The sequence below is a fragment of the Echiichthys vipera genome (genome assembly GCF_963691815.1).
Source record: "Echiichthys vipera genome assembly, chromosome: 20".
Classification (NCBI taxonomy): Eukaryota; Metazoa; Chordata; class Actinopteri; order Perciformes; family Trachinidae; genus Echiichthys; species Echiichthys vipera.
In genome coordinates this window covers 12,278,301-12,292,675 of record NC_139845.1, presented here as the reverse complement: position 1 = coordinate 12,292,675, position 14,375 = coordinate 12,278,301, and the positions used below count along the sequence as shown (strand labels likewise).

General features: G+C 39.8%; 1 protein-coding gene across 1 annotated transcript; it reads left to right on the top strand.

Annotated features, from left to right (window-relative positions):
• Positions 1-896: 896 nt before the first annotated feature.
• Positions 897-10,689, top strand: sypl1 (synaptophysin-like 1). Its single transcript, XM_083935657.1, has 5 exons — positions 897-1,041; positions 6,196-6,314; positions 6,506-6,710; positions 6,810-7,001; positions 8,176-10,689. Exons 1-5 carry the CDS (start codon positions 970-972, stop codon positions 8,305-8,307), a joined length of 720 nt encoding a protein of 239 aa, XP_083791783.1. The 5' UTR covers positions 897-969; the 3' UTR covers positions 8,308-10,689.
• The last annotated feature ends 3,686 nt before the right edge of the window (positions 10,690-14,375 follow it).

The following is a 14,375-nucleotide window of genomic DNA, read 5'->3' as shown; positions in this document are numbered from 1 at the left end:
TTCCCCTTTAACATCAGATTTCAAACGACCTCGTGTAAGACAGTGGGCTCTTAATCGAGTAGTCTTGTGAAAATGATGGCTCGGTCATTTGCAGCTGCTCTCTTGAGGGTTTTTTTTCCTTGTTAAAAAGATTTTGAGCGTCTGTGGTCACATGGTCCAGTCAGCACCGTGGAGGCGTTTCACAGTAAGTGCAAACTCAGCAAGGAGGAGGCAGCTTGTGGATTATCCGGCGGAGGAATCCAATGAAAACTCAATGAACTGAAAAAGTAGGACACTTTCTGATGCTGCGTGGTGCTCGGGTTGTAACTTCTGTAACTCTCCTGGTTTTACCGTGCATTGATAATGCATTGCTTACATTATACCGTAGCTGCATGTTAACTTTTTTTTAATAGTAGGATCCTTTGGTTTTGGGTTTTTTTCTGGCGCAGTAGAAGCAAAACGAACTTTCTTGAAAACCTCGTGGAACCCATCAGATAGGGTCACGCTTTTTCATTTTCGTATTCTGTTATTGTAACTAAACACACGTGACGCGTTCTCACCAAAAGCGACGCGTAATTTGGCACACATTGCGCTCTTCATCCGCGACATCTCCTGCGTATTTTGCGCATCACCAAATTGAGTTTAGACACCCGTTGTGTTTTTTTTTCAAGATACACTGCAAAAAAATATCCACTAATGTTTTTTACCCCCATTGGCATTCGTTGTTAAAAGTTCCTCAAACGCGTAAAACTGTATTTTCAGTAAGTTTGCACGAGCTCACCTGCACGGTTTGATTCAGTTGCTCCAGTGCAAAGTTGGGTTGGAGAAAAAAGTCACTTTAAACAAATTTGGCTGATAATTTTTTTGCAGCGTCGGCAGTAAAAACTACGTCATTCTGTCAAACAACTCCCCTTTTTTCCTCCCTGTTGGACCAACATCCACAGTTTAGGAACAACTGGATAAAGAGTTTGGGATCAGAAGCTCAAAATCATGATGACCGGATTTCGGCTGAACTTGTCGCCGCTGAAGGAGCCTTTGGGCTTCGTCAAACTGGTGGAGTGGGTAAGTTAGATGCATATAAGTGTTTGTGTGTGTGTGTGTGTGTGTGTGTGTGTGTGTGTGTGTGTGTGTGTGTGTGTGTGTGTGTGTCATACCCAGAGGACAGGGAGGTTCAGTCATTTTCTTGGTCCTTGAATGTTCCCTTTCCCGGCAATTTTTACTCTTGAGAAAGAAAAAAACCTTTAAAAATATGCATTTACACACATTCATAGAAAGCACTTTGAGTTTTTACACTTACAAGAATGGAATAAAATCTAGCCTGTGGTGTAGTGTAATTGAATAATGTAGCGTAACATTTTTTTTATTGTTTATTACACATGAACAAACATGTTAATACCCTAATACACCTTGAACTCTTGTTTAAAAAAAAAAAAACGTTTTACAGTATGGGACATTTACTTTTAACTTGACTTGTCTTTCTTTAAGATTCTTAGATTGTAAGTGGGAGTAAACTGTGCTTGACAACGAAAACTTGGCTAAAGTATGTTCCGCTTAGTTAATTATGTCCTGTGCATTTGGATCATCTCACTGGTTGAGTGGGGCCTGCCCTTCAGATGACACAGTTGTATATTAATGCAACTCTCAGCAATAATTTACCTCTGAATAACTGTGCAGACAGTTGGCTACTCATACACTTGAGCACACAGTATGTGTGTCCTGAGAGAACACGCAACAGTTTCTTATTGAAAGTCTAATCATCAGTTCTGCTCCACATAACTGGGTCAGAGGAATCTGGTTCTGGAAAAATGCAGCTTTGTGAAAATGCAACACAACTGTCATAACTATACTAAATATATCTAGAAAGTGCTGCCACGGTGCAGCTACAGTCATTTCCCGGCTGCAATGACGGTGCAGAGACGCAGAGAGTGCAGATTCAGAAGACCCAGCGATCAGAGCAGACTGGGCTTTTTTCGCGGGGGTCTTAAAGAGCAAGCCTTCCATTAATAAATACCATAACTGTTAAAATAACATATGTCCTGTCCTCTCAGTCTGCAGTAGTGAATGTGAACACTCATACCTCCCCCGATATTCTCTACCACACAATAGTAAACAGGAAGCAGGGTTTTGGAATGCTACGTGGCTGCCCCCATTCACTCAACTCAATGTTGAATTATGATCAAAAAGATATTTCTCCCTTTTTTGGACTTATGACAAATGGGCTCATGCTCCAGTGGCTTTGGGGATTTTGCGTATCGAGCTGGACTCAATGACCTCTGCTGATTATTTTATTTCTTACAAGACATTTCAGATCGATGAGGATTTGTATCTTTGTTTTCACAGCTAAAGAGTATTCCCACCAGAAGCAATGTTTCTCTTTCCCGTTTGTTCGCTTTTCATGTTTTGAATCCTGTAACCTGTAACCAAACTTCAATTATATATTGTGAGGTAGTTGCAATGTGTGCAGAGTGTTGATGCTGTCTCGCAGCTTTGTTATGAGTTGAGGCTGGAATGTCAATAAATTGGTGCTGTGTGGTTTGCAGATGTGTGGGACACCTGAGATAAAGTCACTGCTGTTTGTCCAGTTTTGGGCAGTCGCCATCTTTGGAGAAGGTGCTACCTTTTGTCTTAAAGCAATTCTTAACTTTTTTGCATGTCTCACAGCACTTCCCTCCAAAGTCCCACTCTCTTCCCCCTGCCTGACCTCTGACGCTCCCTTCTCCCCGGACATGTGCGGAGAGAGTGCCATGGGAAGTCCGAAGAACTGGGCAAAGTGCACTGGAATACCTGTCAAAGTGGAACCTCATGCCATCGAATTCGGGGGAGATCTACCTACCCTGAATTTGCTCTTAGGAGGTTCTACTTTGACAGGCAATCCAGTGCAATTTGCCTAGTAGTTGGAGGTACAAAACTTCAAACTTCCCATGGCACTGGAACGCAGCATGAGCCGCACAAGTGAAACAGAGCAATGGATGACAGGCAGGAAGCTCGGCAAATGATTTTATGCGGACCGAATAAAATGATGATTGGTCATACTTTTATCAGAGATATATGAGAATTGAATATTGATGAGTTTTAACTGGTGGATTTCTTTTACATTTTAGTGTGCTATACGCTTATTAGGAACATTTGAAGATTACAAAAGAAAAGTGTAAAAATGGCAGAAGGGTAAGAATTGCTTTAATCAAGACTTAATGGTGATATTGGAAACGTGATAAAAAAAAAAGCCATTTGTCTGACAGTGTAGCATTTATGTTATGTTTAAAACATGTGAACATAAACAAAAAATGTCAATGTGTGTGTGTTTGGTCCACCCCGGCTGTAAAAGTTATTCATGCTGACGCTCCTCGTCCTGGGAGAATGACAGAATCGGGGAAACAAAAATGTGAGAGAAGGAGCTTACTGTGATGTGTAGCCAGAGAAACAGGAAGTGGCAGCCCGTGACATCTGAAGAAACATCTGGCGAGAGGCCTTGAGGTGTGTGTGGGTGGGTGTGTGTGTGTAGATGTACAGTAAATGTGGATGTGCATGTGGGTCTTGTGGTGTGACGCTAAAGGCTAAACGTTGAGGTGGCCTGTTGTAAGCATTTTTCAAAGGTGTGTGCGTACGTGTGATACAGTTGAGCTGATGGCACAGAATTTAATAGGTCAGTTAAAAGTGCATTTTTTTAATCTCCTGATAGATGAACAGCATGCGGTGCATGTCATTACCTTGTGATGTGAGTTGAGAATCAAAGATCATTACCATGTCATATCATGTATAGTAATAAACTTCCTGTCCTCTACATGTTGTCCAGTACAAGAGAAATGCCTTAATATTTTCAAGTGTTATTTACATTGTCTTTATTTCTGCATAATTTTGGTGATTTTTCTGTTGATAAAGACACTCCCTCTGATATGATCACCTTTCAGCCTACAAGGCCAGACATACAGACAAAGTATGCAACTAGCTGGTGAATATTATTGGAGCATTTAGCAGCTAAAGAGCAAGTCCCAACCACAGAGACTTCCTGGCTAATCCAATAGGGTAGTGCCAAAAGTCGCAGTATGCTGGCTGTCCACAAGGGGCAGGCCGTTTTTTCACAGCATAATTAAACCTATTTAAGTCCTGGTACAAAAAAAAACATTCTAGTCTGTATGTTTAGGTCACAACACTAAAGGTTTGGTTTTTTTTTTTGGACCAGGCTAGTTTTTTATTTTATTGGAGGTCGAAGTTTATGAATACTTAGGAGCGCGGCCTCTTCAGTGACAGCTAGCCGCTGGTCCTCCCTTTGCCTCGGAGGTATACGTCAGCCAGCCTCCTCCCCAACGTCACATCAATGCCCTTTTTTGGTAAGAGGAAATGAGGCGGAGTCAAAGTCTGAAAAGATACAATTCCCATAGGCGAGTACGATTGGATCAAGTTGAGAGAACGGACCTTGACAGAGATTCTACGTCCATTTTTTATACAGTCTATGCGAAAGAGCCACATATTTCCCTTAAGTGATGGTGGAGACTAAAACTGAGCTAAAAGGAGAGTTAATATTGGATTAACACATTGTGTTCACATTTTACTTTACTGATTATGTGTGGCTCCAAAAAATATTTAAGGCACGATTAAAATACAATTCTTTAAACCTCTGACTTGAGAAAATCTATTTGCATAATTTGCATATTGTGCAAGTGCAGAACTACAGCAGGACAGTTGTTCTGTAGCTCGAATCTGAGAGGTAACGTCTCTGAATTGTGTTGTACTGGAGCACAGCTGTCTGTTGCACTGGGAGGCTCAGTGAGGATGTGTGATGACAGGGAGATACATGAAGCTGTGCATGTGGAGAATGTGAGAAAGCTGTTAACAACACATTTTGAGAGGAACAAATCAGACCCATGAAGTATGAGTAAAGCAATATCGGTGAGAGTCTGAAGTAGCTCAATACCCTCGGATAATATGATCTGCCTACTGCAGTTTGAGGGTTAAGCTTAGCAGCAGCCAGCCTGACTAAAAGAATTTAGTATGTGTTGGTTTTAAGGAGAGTATTAGTGTCACATGGCCTACACACTGAATCAGATGCTTTCTGGCCCGCAAGAAAGAATTCAAGAGCTGAATGGCAGCTTTAGCACAACAATGTAAGACATAATTTATTTAATTTGTCTTCCAAATCATGTCTCAAACCACACGTTAGAAAACGGCTATGGCTCACAAACTTTGTTTTAGGGTGTCAAATTGGGGTGACACACTGTAGTGTCCAAGAGTATAATGGATGATCACAATCAAATAATGATGTGATTTACCAATCAATGTGATATAGTTAGTGTAGCAGTAGCTCAGTCCATAGGTGACTCGGCTGGGAACCGTAGGTGCTGCCGAGTCTCTGTGTGAACCATGAATGGAGTGTGGACTGTGTGACATTAATTCCATGTCTCCATTAATTGCATGTATATAGGCCCTGTTTGTGCATGTGTGTGTGTTTCGGGCCTGTGTGTGTGTAACCTGAATAATAATAACAGACTGAAAAAATTGAATTTCACTTGTAGGATTAATAAAGGAATTCTTCTTCTTCTTCTTCTTCTTCTTCTTCTTCTTCTTCTTATTCTTATTCTTATTCTTATTCTAAATCTTAAATATCTTAAAGGTCCCATATTGTAAAAAGTGAGTTTTCCATGTCTTTTTTATTATAAAAGCAGGTTGAGATGCTAAATAAATACTGTGAAAGTAACAAAATGCTTAATCCACAGAGAAATGCTCACAATGAAACTGTGCCTATAAACGAGCCATCAGGACTTCTGTACAGTGAATGACGTCACAACTGTATAATATATATAGGTAGAAAGTGCCACTACAACGCCTTTGCAGTCATTCCCTGGCTGCAAGGTTGGAGCAGAGACACCAGGAGTGTAAATGCCAAAGACCCGGAAACGCTTACCAATCAGAGCAGACTCAGCTTTTTAGGAGGAGGGCTTAAAGAGACAGGCGCTAAAACAGAGCATTTCAGACAGAGGGTGAATACAGGTATCTTCAGACAGACAGTATGAAAAAAATAATGTGATTTTTGAACACTGAAGAATGTAAAAAGGTTCTAATGGATACCCAGAATATAAAGATGAACGCTAAAAATGAGCAGGATATGGGGCCTTTAAGTTTCTTGATTTTGATATTAATTCCCCATAGCTGAAGAGAGTTTTCTCACATCAGTCGCAGCCATCTCCCTAATCTCTCGCTCTCTCCTGTCTGTCCAAACAGCTCACAGCCATATTTGCTTTTGGAAGCTGTGGCGGGTACTGGGGGAAGAACATCATATCTCTCTTCTGCGGCGATGGCAGGAATGAAACTCTCAATGCCAACTTTCACTACCCATTCAGGTGAACCAAGTTTGGTGATTTTTCAATGTCAGGCACAGGTTTTAAATATCACTCATCAGTTACATAGTCAATTTCAAAAGGACCACCAGCACAGATGCATGATAAATTTATTATGGAAAAGCATCTGAAGGAAGGACCGTCTAATAACCGGAGAATGATGATTTTAACCCTCCACCTTGTATTGTGGCCAGGTTGAGCCAGGTCCCGCTCATTGAGGGAAACGCCACTATATGTAACCACTCTGTCACAACAACACACCTGGTGGGAGACTCCGCCTCCTCAGTGGAGTTCTTTGTGGGCATTGCGATCGTCTGCTTTCTGTACAGCATGGTGGCTCTGTTGGTGTATTTAGGCTACATGCACGTCTACAAGGACTCTGACTTTGGACCCATTTTTGTGAGTATTGATCTTTCTGTTCAGTTTCACAATAGGCCGGCTCCTTCAGATCAAGCCTGAAAATTAAAGTAGAACTGATGTGCCTATGTTTGTTCCCAGGACTTTGTGATCACAGCGATCCTGGTCTTTCTGTGGCTGGTGTGTTCGTCCGCCTGGGCAAAGGGCCTGCAGAATGTGAAAAACGCCACGAACACTGATGGCATCAGCGCTACGCTGGCACTCTGCAAGGGGAGCAACATCACCTGTGAGGTCACCGAGTTCGCCAGCATGCAGACCCTCAACATCTCTGTGGTGAGAAGAAATACAGAGCAGCTTTACAAATGAGATTTCGGTTACAATTGGTTACACCAATCTCAAGCTTGAGATTGCGCAGGGTAGAGCGTGCAGAAGGCAGGATGTGACACGATTAGACTGCGGTTACACATTAAGTTCGTAATTTAGTCATAAACAGCGGTCTCTTGCCTTTCCTTTAATTTCTCTGACGATTTCGGCGCTCGCCATTGCGGAGAGAAGTTCCCCAATTTTCATTGATGAAACCGATAGAAACCGGGAATTCTCACACATGGGATCAATGGGACATTACACCGACTTTGTACTAGAGAGCTGGCAGAATAAAGTCTGTTTAATATCCGATCCAACTGATTAGGACATTTGCGTTTTCACATATCCTCTGAGTTATGTCTAGCTAATTTCAGGTTTGCAGTACATGTGTGATAGGGGCTCCAGTCAGCATTCACTTGATTCATTTCTATGATGTAATCCAAATTAATGGCACGTGGACAGGCTATTTCTAGAATATAATCAGAGTAATTGATTGTGATCATGCCCCATTCTCCTCAGTTTATATAATTTTACGCTTCAAGACTTAAAGGGGCTGTACTCGAAATACTGCAAAAAAGGGGTCTGGGATCGCCTCCACTCAGCTCTCACAGACTATTCCCAAACTCACATGCACTGACCGGCTATAAAAAAAACAACAACAGAGAAACTCTGATTACAACACACACAGAGGGAGAGTGACTTCATTCTCTGCTCAGGACGCCATTACTCCACTAACTCTTTACATAGTACAAAAGTTGTTTGCTGCTATATTAATATTCTAAATTTTGAGCACAGTGCCTTTAAGCAGAAATATGAAGCAGCCTGACTCACAGTCATGAGACACTGAGCAATGACACTTTCATTTTTCCTCAGACACTGTTGCTGTGCACTGCTCAATATTCACAGTCCAAAGCAAATTTGTTAGAATGAACACAAATTGCACATAGTCCCCAAACTGTTCCAGAACGTGTGGGTTTGTGATCGATGTAAAAGCCATCAAATATTAAAATGTCGTCATTTCTGTTCACGAGAGGTTGAATGTGTCATCGCATAACATTTCACAGATTTACAGTACATTATTCCTTTATTACACATGTTTTCTAGTTTCATTAACCTGTGTTTTTTTCTGTCTGCAATCAAACAGGTGTTCGGCTACCTTAACATGTTTGTGTGGGCGGGCAACGCCTGGTTTGTGTACAAGGAGACCCGTTGGCACTCGCAGAAATTCTCTTCTCAGCCTGGACCTGGAAGGCAACAGGTCCCTGCACCCATCTAACATACAATATACAGCGACACAAACACAGTCTCATACATGCACACACCACACATAGAACATACACAGTTTGAGCACATGCACACTGTATGCATGCATGTACATGTACAAGAAGGACATTGTCACACATACACAGGAAAAGCTCTATGAAGAGGGTAAATTGAGACAAAATGAAGGATAAAGTGACCCAGTAGGTGGTTAGTTTAAAAAACTTAGGGATTTTGATATTTCGGTGACTTGAACCTAGCATCTGTGAAGGTAGTGCACAGGGCTGAATTAGCACCCAAAATATTATATCATTCCTCGCACATCCATAGCATACTTGAACTGAGATCAGTTCTATAACCAACGCGGATAGATTTTCTCGTAAGGCCTAAGCACCCCTGCAGCAGTAGGAATCTGGGGGAGGAGGGAGTGTTCTAAACAAGGTTTCATGCGTAGCTTTGCCTTTTTTTCTTCTTTTTTTTCTTACTTTTCATATACTATAGCAACACCAATGCAATTGCTATGTCAAAACATGCCTTCTTAGAGTCTTTTCTATATGGTTTCTTATGCTTTAGTAAGCAGATACATGCACCGGTAATGACCAAATATGTTAAACTTCATAACAGCATGATGGCTTGTGAGTCTAGGAAGAGACGTTTCCTTATTTCTCTGGTCCAATTTTACAATGTTTGAATTTATTATGCTTTATTATATACTGATGGATGTACAGGTACTTTGAACTCAACATCTTAGTCTACAACATGAAACCAACAACAAGGAGCAAGATTTCATCACTTAACTAGAGGATAATGTGATTAAGGTTTTCAGGGTAACGGAGAGGGAGGTTAAGGCAGAATGATATTCATTGTAGGTTTATGTGTGTATTGCATGAAATTGATATTGGCCTTGAACGTCAAATTTGTTGATTCTTTCATATTTTGCATATTTCTTTAGGTTTAAAGCACTTTGTGCATCTAGGAAATGATTCACACAAATATTCATTCATTCTTTCATTCATTCATTTGTCCTCTCTAGTGGTGGCTAGAGGGTACTGCAATATCTCAACAACTAAACTAGGATTCACAAAGGGGCACACCACTCCAATATGTTATTTCCAGGTTTGAGGAAAGTTCAACATGAGCCACTCTCTCTCAATGACAGAAACCAGAGAAGTAAGTCATCAAGTATAAAGTCTACAGCTGCTCCGTAGACAATGAATGTAGACCGATTTTGTTAGTTTTCTTTTTTATATCCAAATGAGCTTTATTTTACCGTACCTACTCCGTTCTGAAACAGAAAATGTTCCTATATAGTATGAACATTCCCTTGGATGCTCTACAACATCCTCTACAATTAGTTGTCTATGGGGCAGTTTTACATTTATTACTTGACTACGTCGCAAATTCGATTTTTAGCACTGGATGAGTTGCTCATGATTACTAATATTTTTGGTCTGTTTCTGACCATAGGAATAACATGTATGAAATTTGGAAAATGGGCACAGCTCCCTCTTTAATTGCCAACATCCTCTTTTCGGCAGGTGCAGTGATTTGGCAAATCCATATAAAAGTCAGTTTGTACGTTCAGTTTATAATGTTCTTATCGCAACATGCACAGCGCACTCGTGTGGTGTTTCATATGCTTTTATGATGTCATTTAAAGCACTGTGAGAGTGTAAATCCATCAAGAGTACTTGATTGAAAGTTGGTTATTTAATCAGTTCAGGAAAATGTTGCTGCAGCCAAAGTTTGAGATCTTTCAGTAGGTCTGTAGTAGTCCTGATTAGAGGTTGGTACAGAGGTTGTGTCCTTCCTTGATTGTGTAAAAAAAACAAACTCTTTGTTATCATTTTGAAGTAGTGACTTGATTTTCATTCATCGCTTTTTTTTTACTCTGCCAAAGCACTATTTTTTTTCTTCCTTGTTTAAGCTTATTCCATATGTCCATAAATCAGTTATTTTGTTGTTGTTTAAAAAAATCTGTCTTTTTTGGGGGATTGTCTAGTTCTTATGAAGCCTTCATGAGACACCAGACCCTGAGCTGGTGTTGTATTTTATAAACTCTCACGTTGTTGTCTAATTTCTAATTTTTAGCAAATGCGGATGATTATTTGCAGGAATTTATGATTTTCTTTTTACTATTTGTTGCCTTTTGATGTAGTAAAAATGTAAGTGGGAAAGATGAAAATTCATTTAGCTGGACAAAGTTAAATGAATGTTTGTGCGGTGTACTGGTTATGCCTCTGCACTCTTGTAATCATCATCCAACTAGCTGTGGCTTTGTCAATGATTCCTATGCATTTAACCTGTCGAGAGACATACATTCACTCTGTGACATGCACAATTTCAATGTATGTTTGTTTTTGTTTTTTCAATAAAAATGAATGTTTTTCTCCATTAATCTCTCTAGTGAATATCCTGTCCACCTGCAATGTGTGTGTGTGGTTGTATATGTATGTGCGTAGTGGACATACAAGCCCTCTGCCTGTGTCACTTTTATGTCAAGCCTCTCTATGGAAGCAAACAATCTAAGAAAAAGACACTTTCACTTCACTCCACATTTTCCTCCTGGTGATGTGTGAAATAGAGGATTTTTTTCGTCTTCTTTCTTCTTTTTCCAGGTAAAATAAAGAAAAAATAATTTTGAATTTAAAAAGTCAAAGGTCCCATATTGTAAAAACAATGATATTTCCATGTCTTTTCCTATTAAAAAAGCAGGTCAAGGTGCTATATAAATACAGTGAAAGTATGCTCAATATGCTCACAGCTTGTGTTCAGAAACGAGTCTTTTAAACGAGCGGGCAGGACTTCTGTATGGTTGTGCTGTCACAACTATACTATATATAGGTCCAGGCCCCCAGGAAAGGTTTTGGGCTTTAAAGCCAACTTGACATAGTGGCCATAAGCACATACACACACACATGATGCCCACATGATACTTTTTCCCATCGACTTACATCGCAAAAGAGAAGTCTATAGATGACCATGAAAAAATTCTAGCATTACCCCTGCAAAATTACTCACATTTATATCAGAATTTGATTTATTCGTTCTAATAACATTTTGAAAGTCCAGAAGAGCCGCACGATTTAATAATTGAATCCCCATCCAAGTTAGCCGGAGCACTAAACCAGAAACTAGCCGGTCGACGGAGCTCTCTAGTGCGCCTGTTCTGTTGGCCACACAATGCAAAAGTTGTGCCAATCAAACAGGAATCTTTAGATGCCGAAATTGAACTTTATTGGCGTCATGCACCACTGAGAAGCTTAGGGGATACAAAATGAACAGGCTGCACCGTAAATAGTTCTTCACACAACCCCACTTCAAAGAAGTCCCTTTGAAGAGACAGGCACTAAAACATAGCGTTTCAGACAAACGTTGATGACACTGTGTGGAAAAATGTTAACTTTCTATGAAAAGATAAAAGATATGGTGGCACTTTCAGCAAAAAGAAAAATTACAGGATGTTACCAACTATAGCTTTCAAGCATGTAAACATGTTCTAGTAGAAACCCCAAAACGCCTGTATAGAATGAACCTGTAAAATGAGCATAATATGGGACCATTTAATGAAAGAGTGAAAGCTTTTGAAGACATTGAAGCGTTTGTGAGCCCAAACGGTTATAATGACCCCAAATATAATACTTGATTTCCTGGTTTGTCCTGTGACTTCAGTGATCACTGTGTGGGCGCAACACAGAGAGAGAGAGAGAAAGAGAGAGAATAGAGAAGTGCACTGGTGGTGTGTGTGAAAGGGAAAGGCAGGAAGGATTGCATTAAACCACAGATGATCATATGTGTGTGTGTGTGTGTGTGTGTGTGTGTGTGTGTGTGTGTGTGTGTGTGTGTGATTTAACACATCAGTATAAACTAATCAGTAATTTCCTTGCAGTCGTTTAAGACTGTCATTCCCTCTGTATCTCCACCCTACTCCATCTCACTCTCCCATCTGATTCAGCGTAGCCACGGTGGATTCTTCTTCTTCTGTTCAGGTATAAAACAATGTAGACTATAACATCATGCAGCTGTACCGCAGAGTACAGTTTGTTCAGTATTATCATCATGGGAGAAACATTGTGATCTACTTTAAAGTTTCTTGAAAAGGGAGAAATCCTCAAGACTGACTTTGCACTTGAAATGCAAGTTCTGTTGTCAGCCACAAGAGGTCAATATAGTGCCATGAGCTTGACCTACTGAGCCACTGTGAGACTCTAAACATCCAGGGACAAATTGTGTTGATCACCGGATAATACAGACCTATTAAATAATGATGATCATGTTTGAAAAACCCTGCTTTTCCCTAGTCTCTACCAACCAGCAATATAAGCTACAGTTAAAATCTAATTGAACTTTACAAGGGGACCCTGCAACCTCTCTAAAATACCCGTTCTTGTTTACCCTTGCTTGTCCCTGGTCCCACCTTGTGAACTACTTCAAGCTTTACTCAAGGTGCTTTGTTTGTAGTAGTGTCTAACAAGGCTGCACAATCATTCAAATCTTTTTAGGCTCTCATTGAAGCCAGTAATCAATAAAAAACACGTCACAACAGTATGCACAAACTGCATCTTTACCCAATAATCTGAGCTACTAACAGCATAATGTTAGGCTATTCTCAGTTCTGACCTACTCTTTTCAAAACCAGTTATACTAATTTCTTTGCAACTCCCTGGAAAATCATTTTAGTACTCTTAATTTCTTTAAAGGAAGTAGAGATAAGATTTAAATCTAGCATTGATAGGGGCTGCAGTAGCTCAGTCCATAGGTGACTTGGCTGGGAACCGTAGGGTTGCTGGTCCAAGTCCCTGTGTGGACCATGTATGGAGCGTGGACTGGTGGCTGGAGAGCTGCCAGTTCATCTCCTGGGCACTGCCTCGGTGCTGTCGAGCAAGGCACCGAACCCCCAACTGCTCGGGGCGCTGGTCACTCTCCTTAATTGCATGTATAGGTCCTGGTTGTGCATGTGTGTATTTCGGGCCTGTGTGTGTAACATGATTAATAATAAGAGTGAAAAAATTCAATTTCCCAGTGTGGGATAAATAAAGTAATTCTTCTTCTTCTTGATACATATATCAAGTTCAAACAAGGGCCCATGCCTAATTGTGCAAGTCTAATATGATACACTTTTTTACCCAATGCCCAATTGGCACCATATTTCAGTGTTACAGCAACAGATGGATGGATCAGTCCACTATAATGTACCCCAGGTTTTACACTTGTATCTAGAACTGTTCACATTCAGCAATACTGACTAAGGCGGGTTATTATTATTATCATCACTACAAAATTGGTTTAAATGTCTGGCAAGGAATACTTGTTGATTAAACAACCCCCCAAAACACGTTATTACCCTTTGAAACACGAGACTGATATTAATAGCCTATTCATACAGGTACTGTCATAATCCACAAATCCCTATTCAATACGCACACTGTTATTTGTTTTATTTGTCTTCCGCTGTATCACTATTTAAATAAAATATCATTTCTAATGTTTCCTAATGCAACCTAATATAACAGTGTCTAACAGCAGAGATCTTCAAAAGGGGGTGCTCAGAGTTACTGCAGGGGGTCCACCAAATTGTTTGATAATCTTTTATTGTTTAATTTTCAAAAATATGTCTGAAAATATACATTAACACAAATGCAATGTATTATTAGCAAGGACAAATTTATGTTTAAATTTTTTTTTTAAATAAATACATTTCACAACCTTAATGATTGGCTTACTGGCTTATAAGGTATCACAAAGGTAGCCATACACACAGATACAATTGAGCTGAAAGTTTCAGTGTGCCTTCCATTAACATTGACATATGATGTGTAAATGTATCAATATGTTAATAATCACCAATATCTTATTATAGTAAGAGTAGTATTGTATTGTATAGCATCATAAAAAGCTGTGTATAGGCTTAAGGTCGTTCTAGATCTAATAATAATAATAATAATAATAACAACAATAATAATAACTTTATTTGTATATCACCTTTAATAATAGCCGTTTACAAAGTGCTTTGACAGCGCAAATCAAAATACTCATATATAGTATAAACAAAAAATAATACAAATGATAATAAAAAAATTGTGA